The following is a 14,930-nucleotide window of genomic DNA, read 5'->3' as shown; positions in this document are numbered from 1 at the left end:
GTCTTTCTTGTTCTACCTGTATTTTTTCCTTCCAGAACCTTCTAATTCTTTCTATATTTTACCACATTTTACACATAGCTAAGAACACCCAACCCATCAAATGTGGTAGATTTACATCCAGACAAAAATGTTATAATTCTTTCCATTGTTTCAACAGACATTTCTCTTGTGTTTGCTTTCAGTTAGCCAAAACCAAAGGTATATAGGCATTCACTTCATCAGGCTATTTAACCCTGTGGACACTTCTAATGTGCATGGAATACTTGCTAAACATACATCACCAACATTATATAAAAACCAACTATTTTCATTTCTAGATATTTGTTTAGTATCTTTATTCAGTTTAAATTACAAGTGAATCAATGTTTCTCTTTCAATAGTTTTTAGAGATTTCAAGAAATTTTTACAACAGTACAATTCTGTGTACATCAAAACAAAAAAAAAGAAAAACAAAAGTGCATGTTTTAGCTGATATTACATAATTATGAGCGAAAATTGCGTCCAGCAGGCTACCTTAACCTGGCAGCGATCAACAAGCCAGACAAAGGAACAGTTGAACAAATAACAGTGTTTGAAGTCCCACCAAGAGTCCAACAATCCTGTAGAAAATAAGTTGGTTAACCAGATATAATGGTGCTATATAATGATATTTATATAGTGAAAAATTGTATATAAGAATCGCAAAAGCCTAACTCGTGGTAGAGGAGAGATAGGCCTTAGGCTTTAAAGTAAGGCGACTTACCCCAAGGTTCCCAGATTGAGATAAATTTGTCCATATGGTCGGAGCTTCGGGCAATTATTTGTTCATAATAAAAGGTTTCATTCACTGTGTCCACAAATTCCTGTATGGCAGGAATGGCCATAGATTTCCAATGTCGTGTTAGTACTATTTTAGCCTGTATAAGTAGTAGGCTGGTTAATGACCAGTATTTTTTAGGAATAAGATGGAAGTGTAAGAATAGGAGGGCAGATTGAGGAGTTTTTGGCACTGGGGAGGGTATGATTGTCTGTATTATAGAATAACATGAATTCCAATAGCGTTGTGCATGAGGGCATGTCCACAGGATATGGAGCAGTGTACCTCTAGAGCCACATCATCTCCAACATTTAGCATCCTGATGTATATGAGCTAGGCGGTCTGGGGTAAGATACCACCGTAGTAGCGTCTTTAATGAAGTGAATCAATTCCCCTCCCCCCCTCAACCTTGCATAATGTTTTTACTCTACTGATAGCAAGTCAAATAGCAAATAGCAAATAGCAGTACAATAGCAAGCCAAATCCAAAAAAGACTTATAGCAAGCATGGAGTAGAGGGCTAGAGGTATTCTTACGTACTGTCAGAGTCCCGGTCCAGAGCGTGATTGGATCAATCCTCTGACATCGAGACCACACAGATCACAGACTGGTAAAGAAGGAACATGAGTGGGGAAGGACCTGTCAATAAAACACTGCAACAACATTTCCTGTGTGACACCTGTCTAACAGATGGGGAAACAAAATATACTGTGGATCACCCACAGGGACTTGGTTGGCAAAATCTAATGTACATTGTGAGGGACAGATAATAATTTTTATTTGTTTAGTTGTGGTTTTACCTTTGACATTTCGTATGGCATTTTCCCCATTGACATCTGTGAAAAAAAATGTGTTGTGGAAATGATTGTAGAAGAAACAACATGTCACAAAGTACTTGCAAATAAATTATGAAAAATTCATAATAACAGTGGGGGAAGTGTTATAGGGTAGTCAAGATGTTATAAAAACCCATGCAAAAAGCTGGTAGGGAGAATGACCTTGTCTGGGTGTAGTTATCCAGTTCTACCGCAATCTGTCAGGAATCTGTCTGGGAGTGTGAAATTACTGGAAACATCAATACACATCGATATACCTGTCTTCATTGAGACCCCTGACCTCTTTGTGAACTGATTTACTGGTAACAGGATAATAAACTGAGATCATGTAAATGATAGCATTATAAACATTCCCCTTCAAATTCTGCATCTTCCTGTACATATACTATTGTGTACTGCTTATCTGTATGGGAAAGTTCACAGGACTTTAATTCTCCTATTGTTATTTTTCTGCTTGATTACTAGTATAATAGATTATGGTAAAAAAAGACATTCCCCTTACTGAATACCTGCATTGCCATGGCTCACTGTTGCATTGCACTAAGATCAGGAGGGATTATTTGCTGACCTTTCATAGCAGTGGCTTGTGTTTTTAGCCTTGGCTAGCCAGGGATGTCAAGCTAGTCTAAACCAGAGAAAACTTGTCCAGCAGTCAGGTTCTTCAACTAAAAGTTACTCTGAATATCAGGTTCATCCCTGAGAGTAGGCCATATATTCAGATGCACACGTACAGGTACCACTGCAGCTTTCTGTCTATAAAGAAAATAATAATAATAATGATGATAATAAAAATGATATTTATTTGTATAGCGCCAACAGAATTTGCAGCGCTATCTGTCTCCTATCTGTCTTTAAGAAAATGTGGGCAGCACTTTTGAAACAATGCGTTGGTGCCAACAGTATGCACCTATGTGACCAATAGTTCGATCGTTAAATAACGGGTTTATTTCTGCTATACCGGTAATGGTATCTGGGTGAAATAAACACGTTTGTTGAAAGTGATCTACTTGAGTGCTGCGGTTGTTCTTTGTGGGATCTATCTATTTCTCTATAACACTAAATTATAATATTTTAAGTCTTAGCATGATAAATTAGTAGATGAGGATAGTACTGCATGGTGGGCGATCTGTCAGATTGTCATCCTTCACCATCTGTGATATTAAAAATAAAGCACAAGCAGAAAAGGGCTGTTCTGTTTTGCCACCAGAAATTGGATGGTATAGGACGTGACTGGCAAGCTGCTAGGAAGTCATAGAAAACCGCAATCTGCTTCATGGGTTTACAAACCAATTCTGAAAGTATCATTCCTAATAATTAGAGATGAGCGAACCGGGTTCGGGTTCGAGTCCGTCCGAACCTGAACGTTCGGCATTTCATTAGCTGGGGCTGCTGAACTTGGATAAAGCCCTAATGGTACTTTTACACGGAGCGATAACGATTTTGAATGAACTATGTTTTTTTATAACGATCAGCGTTTAGACGGAACGATACATCGTACGGAAAAATCGTTATGCGATCGTTTTGCGATCACTTAAGCCTATCTCACACATAGGTGAAATCGTTGAAAGAATGTTTACACGGAACGATCTGCGAATTTTTTGCGAACGGCCAACGATAATTTGACAACATATTGAAAGATCAAAATGAACGATTTCTCGCTCGTCATTTGATCGTTCGCTGCGTTTACACGTACGATTATCGTTCGAATTCTATCGTTATCGTGCAAATTCGAATGATAAATCGTTCCGTGTAAAAGGACCATAAGGCTATCTGGAAAACATGGATATAGTCATTGGCTGTATCCATGTTTTCCAGACAACCATAGAACTTTATGCAAGTTCAGCAGCCCCAGCTAACCAAATGCCGAACGATCGGGTTAGGATGGACTCGAACCCGAACCCGGTTCGCTCATCTCTACTAATAATGTATAACTATTAGAGATGAGCGCAACTCTGGCGTGCTCTAGTCCAACTGTGCGGCATTTGATTACCGATGGCTGGAGAAGTTGGATGCAGCCCTGGGGAGTCCTGGAAGACAAGGATATAGCCATAGGCCATAGGCTGTATCCACACTTTCTAGGCTGCCTTAGGGCTCAATCCAACTTCTTTAGTCAAATGCCAAATGATCGGACTGGAGCCCGCTGGAGTTGCGCTAATCTCTTATTATACATGCAGTGATCTGTATGTGTGAAGAGTCATGGGGGCTTTACTCAGGTTGTGCGTTTTCCCTCTATGTTTCTAATAGTTTTTCCAAGACGTTCTGTTACTGCGCAGAAAGCTGCCGGTGACAATAACCTCTACTGTGAATACTGGACATAGTCACTAGTCAACTATGATTGCTTTATTATGGGTAAACACCGGCACGTTGCAATATACAATGGCACAACAACAACTTTGCCAAAGAATCAGAGATTGTTCCAGTGCTTCAGCGGGTCAGGGGAGCCGAATGATAGAAAAGGCAAAGCAGGACCATGTCTGTTTCACGGTCTTCCACCGCTTACTTGTGCCTTGTGAGACTGCAGATTGATGTAGCCCTTCCGCCATTTGGTTGTATATTGATAGATTTTAAGCACTGGGACTGAAATGACACAATCTTTGTTTTTTTTTGGACTATTGCAGTGTTTGTGTGGGGGGACCTGCAGCCCTCCAGCTATTGAAAAGCTACAATTGCCATCATGCCTGGATAGCCAAAGCTCATATTGGGAAGTGTACGTCATACACTCTCACTTCTCTACAACGACCTGCTGATCCCACCCGACCAGGAACCCCCTCCATTTTTGACAAAATGGGAAAGTGACTTACACCTCTCTCTGTCTCCGGCGCAAAGGACTGACATTATGTCTCTTGTCCATAAAGGCTCACTGAGCTTGCGATTTCAAGAGGCGGGATATAAAATCCTTTCACGATGGTACCGGGTGGCCGTGCAATTGCATGCGATCTGGCCTGAGGTGGACCCGATGTGTTGGAGATGCAGGATTGCGGAAGGCAATCATCTACATGTGCTTTGGTCCTGCCCAGTGCTCGCAGCGTTTTGGGACAAGGTTAAGGAGACCATCTGGCGGGTCATTGGCCCCTCGGTGGACCTCTCGCCTGCCCTTTTTCTACTTCACCACACTGAGTTGTCCACAAAGAAGTACAGACGTTCCCTGTTACGCTTCCTGGTGATGGCTGCTCGCTCATGCATCCCTCTCTATTGGAAGCGCACAGCTCCGCCATCTGTTTCTCTCTGGGTCACTAAGGTGAATGAACTTATGAGAACGGAGGACTTGACTGCTGTGTTGCACGATCAGAACACTTGTTTCACAGGTACATGGCTAGCCTGGAATGAGTTTCAGGACACGGCTGAATACGCAGCCTTGCTGTGCCCAGAACCCCCCATGGACGCTGGAGGGACTTAGATGTCACCCCGAGGGTTCGCACGCCTGTGATAGCTGGGGCATCTACTCCTGGTCATCGCCCTCAGACCTGCCATCCCTACCTCCTCCCTTCTTCCCCCCACTTCTCCCTTTTCCCCTTCCCCCCCCCCCTTTTTTTTTTTTTTTCTATTTTCCAGTTTAGTTGCTTCCCTCGCTCTTCTTCTACTTGCCCCTTCGATCCTCCCGTATTCTCCCCTGCGGATCTTTTTCCCCTTCCCCCTGTCCGCTAACCCCTTTGTGTATCCCTACTTTCTTGTTCTTTTGTTACCGTCTTTTCTACCCCCTGAACCTCGGCGTCTTATGCTGGGAGTTCCTCTATCTGGTTCCTTAGTTGAAAAGGACAAGGGGGTTGACGTGGGGGGCGGCCACCGGGCTGTCACAATAATTTGGAGAGCATGCAGACAACGCACCTTTTTGTCCGGTAGGACACGACTGCTCATTTTTTCTTTCTCCCTTACTATTTTTATTGTATGCCTTTATATGTATCCCCATTGACAAATCTTCTTTGCAATTCTCTGGCTCGGGGTGTGTTTGCCCTTGCTTGTTCAACTTTCCTTTGTTAGAAAATGTGGATGTTAAATAAAGAATTTATAAAAAAAAATAATGGGAAGTGTAGTTTTGCAACAGCTGGAGGGTCGTAGCTTCCCTCTCATTGGACTAATGCATCCATTTTGTTCACCACCATAGTAAATTCACTCTTCCTCTCTCTCAGGTATCTAGAAGATTATGTTCTACATAATATTTTTTCACTTATGTTAAAGGGTTATCCCATCTTCCCACATTCTGCTTGGCCTTGTTCTCAGTGAGGATTGGACGCCTCAACTCTGTTCTGTCTTCAGGGACAATGCAAGCCCAGGAGACATGTGAGGTGTCAGAGGAAGACGTAAGATAGGTAAAAGCATACTTACCAGTTTCTGACCCCCAGTCCCGTCACTGCCCTGCCACCACTATCATAGCTGATAGTAAGGGGTGTAGCTAGGATTCATTGGGCCCCCAACATACTCACCTGGCCTGGCTGTTGTTTGTACAGCATGTGAACATGTCAAAAGTTGTGATCGGTCCGGGTTGGAGTGTCCAGACCCGTACTGACTGGGAGAATGAGCGAGGAGAGGACCACGCTGATCACATCACACAGAACCTGCTGAGCACAGTCCTCCCAAATGGTATAGGTCTGAACATTCAGATCAAGACTGATTGAAACTTTTAACACGTTAAAATTTTTTATGATAGTAGTGACCCTTTAATGCACAGCCCCACTGCAGTTTATGGCAGCTACACCACTGCTGTTTGCGGTGTTCGGGTTCCAAGGCAACCGCTGTTCACATGACAGCAAGAGAAGAGGGACAAACTTGAAAAGAAAGCAATTTTGCTAAAGCAATGCATTAGCAAAATTGCTTTCTTGAGCATTTCCCATAAGCGCTGCGGAATCTGTTGGCGCTATAATATATAATAAATATTATTATTACCAAACAATAGTTTATGTGATGGAATTCCCCTTTAACCTATGTTTTATTGTTCCATATTTAGGAAGGCCATTTCTTCCAAAGGGAAACAAGTGTAACTACCTGGGGAAAGTTCTGTGGCAGTTCATGACCAGAGACATGGTGAAGGAGGGCGCAGGGTACGACTTGGCACTTGGTATGGCGGCCCTCAGGTACACCCCCATGGCTGCCTCTGGTCACACTATAAGGCGGGAACAGTACCGCTCCCATGGTTACCTACAACTCCTTTCACTTTTCCTCCTAGCTGACCGGGGCAGTCATATGACATTCCGGCTGCTCCAGGCGACACCCACAATACCGCAGGCGGCTTCCTGTACCGTGTGAGGCCGGGCAAAGCCTCCACGGCGTCAGTGTGGTGCCGGGGGCGGGGCTGCCGGGATGAGCTGAGGGGGCGGGACCCTCGTCATATAGGACGGCAGCATCCGCTCGTGGATGTGACCAGCTCTTATGGTGCCCTCACACCTAGTAAAGTTACCCTCAGGCTGGTGAGTGATCAGCACGAGCGGTGCCAAGCATGAAGCTGATCGGCAGAGCTGGTCGGGAGAGTGCCACGTTGCCTATCAGGTATGTGAGGGAGGGTCTGTCCGGGGCTGTGCGAGTACTCAGCAGGTACCGGCTAAGCAGATCACTGGCTTATCTGCACATACAGCCTATACCATGTCTTATACCAAGGTGCTGCCATGTGCTCTACCTTACCCAACATCCTGGACTCAGAAGGGAACAGGAAATGGCTGGTCAATGTAATGTGCTCATAGTCTTGTCAGAGAGAAGGAGCTGACATGAAGCCATGTGCAGTAGGTGCCAGTGGTCAGGAGGTGCCAGCCTTCCCTATGGCAGCCTGCATTATGTCATTCCTGGGTAGTCACCCTTCACCCCTGTAGCTGGGCACTTTCCGCAGCCTCTGGGATCATGGTAATCCACATAGCAGTATCTGGGATCTCCATATGTTTGTAGGTATGTGAAGGCACCAGGGAGAACCGCCAAACACAGACAATACAAGGTATGACTATGCAAGCCTGCCCTCACATACATACATACATGTGGATATCCAGGACACCATTACCATCATCCCAGCGTCTAATGTGCCCAATTCTCTATCCATATCTGCCGTTTCATTGTGTTTTGACAGCTTGTGTGCCCTCTTACCATGTATAAGGGTGTGCGCTATGGCCGTAAATATCGTCACACCAGGTATTGGAGGACCCATAGGTTGGGGGAACCCACTCAGGTGCAAGAACAATAAAACTATTTGTAGGGAATAAGAGCTCGGTATCTTTGTGCTATCTAGTACGACTATGGCAGTACATATGGTGCTATCACCCATGCTGTTTATACTGCCATTTCACTGTACTGTGTTTCAGTGGAGGGGGCCATCTATTGCTATAGGGCTCTATGAATTCTAACTACTAGAGATGAGCACTACTCCATCATGCTTGAGTCCTGTCATTCTGCATTTGATTACTGGTGACTGAAAAGGTTGGATGCAGCCCTAGGGAGTCCAGGAAAACATGGATACAGCCTATGGTCCCTAGGACTTTCTAGGGCTGCCTCAAACTTCTTCAGCCACCAGTAATCAAATGCAGAACGATCAGACTCCCGCTTGCTGGAAATGTGCTCATCGCTGCTAGCTTCTCCTCTGTATTCCTCCTACCCTCACAGTCTCAGCACAAGTATTGTCACATTGTAAGGAATGTGCCATACAGACTGGTTACGAAAGTCGCACTTTTACACAAGTGAGTGGCATCCTCCTTTAACCAATGACCTTAAATATGACCCCTCATTGGTCTGAACATAAAATACAGTATAGTGGATTACTTACCAACATCCGACTTGTCACCTGACCTGTCTCCACATAATCCTCATGTATGCCACACATATAGTAATCCTGATCCTCTCAGCTGGGGACAGGATGACACCAGTTTGTTTCGTGACATATGATTACTATGGAAACTATTGGCTTCCCGATAAAAACACCACGTGTCAGGTCATCAGGATAGCTTTTCGCTTGCCACTTTTAAACTACAAGTTTTTGAGTCTAGCACAGATAGCATATATGTTCTGGAAAGGTCTGAGCATACCCACAATTAGGCCCCTATTATACCAACAGTTTATCTGACAAAGCCAGGAATGGCCTCTAAACAGAGAACAGGAAATAAAGGAAAGACTGAGATTTCTCCTCTTTTCAAATCCATTCCTGGCTTTGGCTTTAAAAAAAAAAAATCTGTCAGATAATCTGTTGGTGTAATAGGGCCCAAAGATTATTAGTGGCCCCACCGACACATCAGACAATAAGTTGTCATCCCTTTCTGAGAGGCTTAATAGAAGCCTCAAAATGTGATGTCAACCTAACCTAGATGTAATGGGACCAAACTGTGAAAATTCTCCAAAATATCATCTGCTGTTATTAAATGGACTAACAATTACACTGCTGGATGCTCCTCCTATATAATTAAAGGGGTAATCTGGCAAACATTTTTTTTCCTCTCGAATCAACAGGTGTCAAAAAGTTATATAGCTTTTATTTAAAAAATTATATAGCTTTTATTTAAAAATGTCAAATGTTCCAGTACTTATCACCTGCTGTATGTCCTGCAGGAAGTGGTGTATTTTTTCCTGTCTGACACAGTGCTCTCTGCTGCCAATGGCAGAAACTGTCCAGAACATTAGCAAATCCTCATAGAAAGCTTCTCCAGCTCTGGACAGTTTCTGACATGGACAGAGGTGGCAGCAAAGAGCACTGTGTCATACTGGAAAGAATACACCACTTCCTGCAGGACATACAGCAGCTGACAAGTACTGGAACACTGGAGATCTTTAAATGACAGTAAATTACAAATCTGTATAACTGACACCAGTTGAGATATATATATATATATATATATATAATATACACTCACTCACCGGCCACTTTATTAGGTACACCACGCTAGTAACGGGTTGGACCCCCTTTTGCCTTCAGAACTGCCTCAATTCTTCGTGGCATAGATACAACAAGGTTCTGGAAGCATTCCTCAGAGATTTTGGTCCATATTGACATGATGGCATCACACAGTTGCCGCAGATTTGTCGGCTGCACATCCATGATGCGAATCTCCCGTTCCACCACATCCCAAAGATGCTCTATTGGATTGAGATCTGGTGACTGTGGAGGCCATTGGAGTACAGTGAGCTCATTGTCATGTTCAAGAAACCAGTCTGAGATGATTCTAGCTTTATGACATGGCGCATTATCCTGCTGAAAGTAGCCATCAGATGTTGGGTACATTGTGGTCATAAAGGGATGGACATGGTCAGCAACAATACTTAGGTAGGCTGTGGCGTTGCAACGATGCTCAATTGATACCAAGGGGCCCAAAGAGTGCCAAGAAAATATTCCCCACACCATGACACCACCACCACCAGCCTGAACCGTTGATACAAGGCAGGATGGATCCATGCTTTCATGTTGTTGACGGCAAATTCTGACCCTACCATCCGAATGTCTCAGCAGAAATCGAGACTCATCAGACCAGGCAACGTTTTTCCAATCTTTTACTGTCCAATTTCGATGAGCTTGTGCAAATTGTAGCCTCAGTTTCCTGTTCTTAGCTGAAAAGAGTGGCACCCGGTGTGGTCTTCTGCTGTTGTAGTCAATGTGCCTCAAAGTTGGCCGTACTGTGCGTTCAGAGATGCTCTTCTGCCTACCTTGGTTGTAACGGTTGGCTATTTGAGTCACTGTTGCCTTTCTATCAGCTCGAACCAGTCTGCCCATTCTCCTCTGACCTCTGGCATCAACAAGGCATTTCCGCCCACAGAACTGCCGCTCAATGGATGTTTTTTCTTTTTCGGACCATTCTCTGTAAACCCTGGAGATGGTTGTGCGTGAAAATCCCAGTAGATCAGCAGTTTCTGAAATACTCAGACCAGCCCTTCTGGCGCCAACAACCATGCCACGTTCAAAGGCCTCAAATCACCTTTCTTCCCCATACTGATGCTCGGTTTGAACTGCAGGAGATTGTCTTGACCATGTCTACATGCCTAAATGCACTGAGTTGCCGCCATGTAATTGGCTGATTAGAAATTAAGTGGTAACGTGCAGTTGGACAGGTGTACCCAATAAAGTGGCCGGTGAGTGTATATACACACATACAGTGGTAACTTGGTTTAAGAACTCTCAGTTTTTCAAAATTGTGACTTGGTTTAAGAGCATTGCTTTGGTTAAAAAGCTCCTTGTACTGGGTGGGAGTGTGAGTGGGGGAGGGGTATGGTCTGCACAGGGGGGTCTACAGCCCTGTACTCTGACCCAGGAAGTCTCCCTCACTCTCCAAATCATAGCAGATCCACTTCAGGCTGGGGCTTACATCAGGGGACAGGACCGTGGAGGTAATCTCTTCATAGTTGTAACCCCTCTCTCCCCGGACAGAGTGCAGCATGTATGTGCCCACATCTGCCCTGCTCATTCCTTCATGCTCCCTGCAGTCTCTCAGTCCTTGTGTTTCCCATCCTCTCCATTACTGTACAGCAACTTATAATATCACATATTCTGCTGTTTCTGAATGTTTGTTTCATTTGTTTTACATGTTATTTAGAATAATCATTATTTTTGGGGTGTGGAACCAATTGTCTGCATTTCTATGATTTCTTATGGGAAAATTTGCTTTGGTTTAAGAGTGGATTTGGATTACAAGCACGGTCCCGACACGAATTATGCTCGTAATCCAACTCACCACTGTGTGTGTGTGTGTGTGTGTGTATATATATATATATATATATAATATGTGTGTGTGTGTGTGTGTATATACACACAGAATAACTATGTTGTAATCAGTGCATACTGTCTCCCGGTTAGCCATTTATACATGTACATATATGAATATTTACAATTGTTCCTGCTACATTTTGGTTTTAATTGTTTTTGTATTAAATTTAGTATTTCTCCAGAGGCTTCATTGGGAACAGTAAAAATAAAGAAGGGCAAAAAACGACTTGCAGATATTAAGTCATTCAGTCTTGAAGAACCTCTCCAAGGGGATGGTGGTGAGAAAGCAGAGCGAGTTGGAGGCTTGATCAGGTATGAGCATGTAGAAATAAGAAAAAAAAAGTTTGACCAAGTAGGTTTATGTCACGTTTTTGCCAATTTTGTACCAATCACTTAAAAAATGTATACTTCTGCAAAGGATGCAAGAAAAATCAAATAAACATTTAGATAGTGTCAGGTTGTGGTTTACAGCACCTCTCCAGTGAAATTACTTTTCTTTTATATCAACTGGTACCAGAAAGTTATACAGATTTAAAATGTACTTCTATTTAAAAATTTCAAGTACTTATCAGCTGCTGTATGCCCTGCAGGAAGTAGTGTATTCTCTCCAGTGTGACACAGTGCCACCTCTGACCATGTTGGTAACTGTCCAGAGCAGCACAGGTTTTTTGTGGGCATTTGCTCCTGCTCTGGACAGTTCCTGTTAAGGATAAAGGTGGCAGCAGAGAGCACTGTGTCAGACTGGAAAGAATACACCACTTTCTGCAGGGCATACAGCAGCTTATAAGTACTGGAAGACTGGAGACATTTAAATGGACATAAATTACTAATCTATCTATAACTTTCTGACCCTAGTTGATTTGAAAGAAAACATTTTTTCGCTGTATTACCCCTTAAACAGAATAGTCTGATGTGCCTTTAAGTCCCACAAACAAAATGTGTATGCCCAGGAATGAGATCAAAGGTAGTCAGTGGTTAGACTAGGTTTATGAATGTCTAAGGGCACCCCAGGGTATGCTACAGTATAAGGTGGCATACCCTATTGCCACTAATATGACATATACCAGTGAACATACCCAAAATATTATGTGAAAGGGGCATAAAACTTGTGTGGCAAAATTGTGGCGTGAAGCTAACCTATAATGTTTGCTATCACCCATCTTGCTCTGTTGCCTTCACTTACATTCACCTATAGACACCTGATGAGCTCCAGACTCCTGAGCTGTCAGTGATGCCTGATGTCAGGAGGTGAAGGGCAGCACAAGGACATCTGGCTACAGATCATTGTGAATGTGCTGCCAAATATATTCTTGGGGCAGGTTTCCCTTTCTGCATCCTTCTCACCCAACTATAGACTGTTCCCACTTAGGTTATGTTTACACTGAGCAAAACAGGCAGAAATCCAGAATCCCGTCTGCCTCGGTGTCACACAGTGACTCTATGGGATGGCTCACGTGCTTCCGCTCCCACCACTCTTCGCTCAAACAATTCACATGAGAGTGATGGAAGCAGATGATGAGAATTATAGTTTTGTAACAGCTGCAGGGCCTGAGTTTGACACCAGTGGTCAAACAGGATGAAAGTGAATTAGTTTTCTGGTAAAAAATTATTTATTTATTTTTTACAATCAACTGGCACCAGAAAATTATACAGATTTCCAGAGCAGTTTATAAACCATAGTTCCAATGGACACTTAAATACTTATACTGGTCTCTGCTTAACAGAATTAATTAACCACAATTAACTTAGTCCAATATATCATATGATAGCTTTTCTACAAAACAATTATACACTACAAAGCTAAACTTTTAAAAATATAATTTTTATTACCATGATTAAAAATCTCATAACATTAAAGTGCAAAAAGGATCCAGTAAAGGCAGACAGATACCACAGTAAAAAAAGTCACATAATCACATAGACAAATTCGGGTAGGTGTGTTACATCATAGGTATACGCACATGTAGTGTATCCACATGGCCTCAGGGCTGCAAAAAGCGCAGACAAACAACCTGAGAATATCTAGCCAAAGTGCAGCTATCGCTTACCCATAGTGGCATCTGGCGTCTCAACCCCCTACGCACGTTTCGCGTACAAATCGCTTTATCAAGGGGCGTATCTAACTCCTGTGGTGCACACTCTTTATACTGCAAGTGAGATTTCCAGAGCAGGTAAGGTTTTTTTTTTTAATGGGATTTGCTCTGGACAGTTCCTGACATGGACAGAGGTGGCAGCAGGGAGCACTGTGTCAGACTGGAAAGAATACACCACTTCCTGCAGGACATACAGCATCTGATAAGTACTGGAAGACTGGCTATTGTTTAATACAAGTAATTAGGAAATCTGTATAACTTTCTCACACCAGTTTATTTGGAAAAAAAATGTAAGAATAATAGTAATTTTCCACTGCAGTACCCCATTTTATTTGTGCATTTCATAACTACTGTACTTTACTGCTTTAGTTCCTTTTTTGAGTTCTTCAGTGAACTTGTCTCTACTACCCCCTTTTTCCAAACTGTATTCAATGATGTCAATATTTTTGTTTCAGATCAAAGACCTATGACCCACCTTCATCTCTAAAGACAGCAGACAATGATCCTTCAACAGAGAGGCGCCGTTCCATCACTAGCAATGTACGGTTATAAATGTAGAAAAAACCTGTAAAGAAATAAAATCTATATTTTATTTTCTTCGCTCTTGTTGATACTGAAGATACATACATGTTACGTATAGTTTTTGCATTCTATGTTTTCACTTTTACCTTCTATACCTGTAATCCATTATATTTTTACATGTGTGTTTTTTTCTTTTTATTTCCTTTAAATATTACAGTTACCGAAGCATAATCTTACATTCCACAAGATATTTCGGGAAGTTAGTGAAGATGAAGAGCTAAAAGATAGTAAGTGTTTTATATTTTCTTACTTGCACCTTTTATCTTGTTGACTTGTTCACACGGAAGTCGAGTCTTAACGATATTCAGATGAGAATATCTGTAATCCCATACTACTGCTGGTTTTCAATATGAGAGCTTAAAGTGACAAGATGACTTCTCTACACAGGTGTAAAGGGTAAATTTAGCAGTTTTCATACTTTATTTTATATCGTACGTCATGGTGCTTGTTCCAGTTAAAGGTGATCTTTTATCATCTGCGGATTGTGCTACCTGGGCGGGGCTTCGTGGGCACCACTTAGCCCCGCCTACTCAGATTCTATTTGTTTGGTGGACAAAATCATGTGTAAATGCGGTGGGCAATAAGCGCTTGATTATGCAAGCAGTATTATCAGCAGTATTATTTTTGTTACAATCAGTGGCAGTAATTCAGTACTGTGCATTTACAGGTTTTACCTGCGCCCTCCAAAGAGAGGTCTTGTACCAAGGACGGCTCTATATCTCCCACAACCATATAGGATTTTTTTGCAACATGCTGCGCAAGGAGATCAAGGTGGGTTTATATGAACCATGCCATGTTAAAAAAAAATACTGCACTCACTACTTTTTATTATTTTTATTTTTTTTTTACTGTGTCCTATGTTTACTATGGAATGGCACAGATGTCTAATACTTCAACCAGAAAAGCTTAATATTTACCACCTTAGCGGAGGGCACAATGACACCCTCTTGACCTCTGTGGGGTAATGAG

At 42.6% G+C, this 14,930-nt stretch overlaps 1 protein-coding gene and 1 long non-coding RNA gene across 7 annotated transcripts in view; one reads left to right on the top strand and one right to left on the bottom strand.

The window, feature by feature from the left end:
* The window catches only part of LOC138797614 (GRAM domain-containing protein 2B-like), a 68,826-nt gene that overhangs the window by 30,969 nt on the left and 22,927 nt on the right, over positions 1 to 14,930 (top strand). For 4 of the 5 annotated variants that reach the window (XR_011363960.1, XR_011363958.1, XR_011363959.1 and 1 more), the window contains exons 2-5: positions 11,458 to 11,598; positions 13,835 to 13,919; positions 14,119 to 14,188; positions 14,629 to 14,732. Coding sequence is in view for 2 of the 5 variants with exons in the window: in XM_069978004.1 (XP_069834105.1) it covers positions 11,458 to 11,598; positions 13,835 to 13,919; positions 14,119 to 14,188; positions 14,629 to 14,732 (400 nt within the window). In the remaining 3 variants the exon portion in view is untranslated. Of the gene's footprint in view, positions 1 to 6,802; positions 7,113 to 11,457; positions 11,599 to 13,834; positions 13,920 to 14,118; positions 14,189 to 14,628; positions 14,733 to 14,930 lie in introns of those variants that run through there. The other variant, XM_069978005.1, reaches the window with a different exon arrangement.
* On the bottom strand, positions 428 to 7,075 carry LOC138797615 (uncharacterized). 2 transcript variants are annotated; one of them, XR_011363962.1, is made up of 5 exons: positions 6,612 to 7,075; positions 2,200 to 2,384; positions 1,596 to 1,631; positions 1,336 to 1,434; positions 428 to 599 (listed from the first exon to the last, which is right to left on the bottom strand). It is a non-coding gene; the product is annotated as an uncharacterized lncRNA (long non-coding RNA). The 2 variants fall into 2 exon arrangements; XR_011363961.1 differs by having other exon boundaries at positions 1,336 to 1,631; positions 2,141 to 2,384.

The sequence above is a fragment of the Dendropsophus ebraccatus genome, chromosome 7, assembly GCF_027789765.1.
Source record: "Dendropsophus ebraccatus isolate aDenEbr1 chromosome 7, aDenEbr1.pat, whole genome shotgun sequence".
Classification (NCBI taxonomy): domain Eukaryota; kingdom Metazoa; phylum Chordata; class Amphibia; order Anura; family Hylidae; genus Dendropsophus; species Dendropsophus ebraccatus.
Note: the sequence above shows the minus strand (reverse complement) of the source record. Positions and strands in the feature narration are given on the sequence as shown.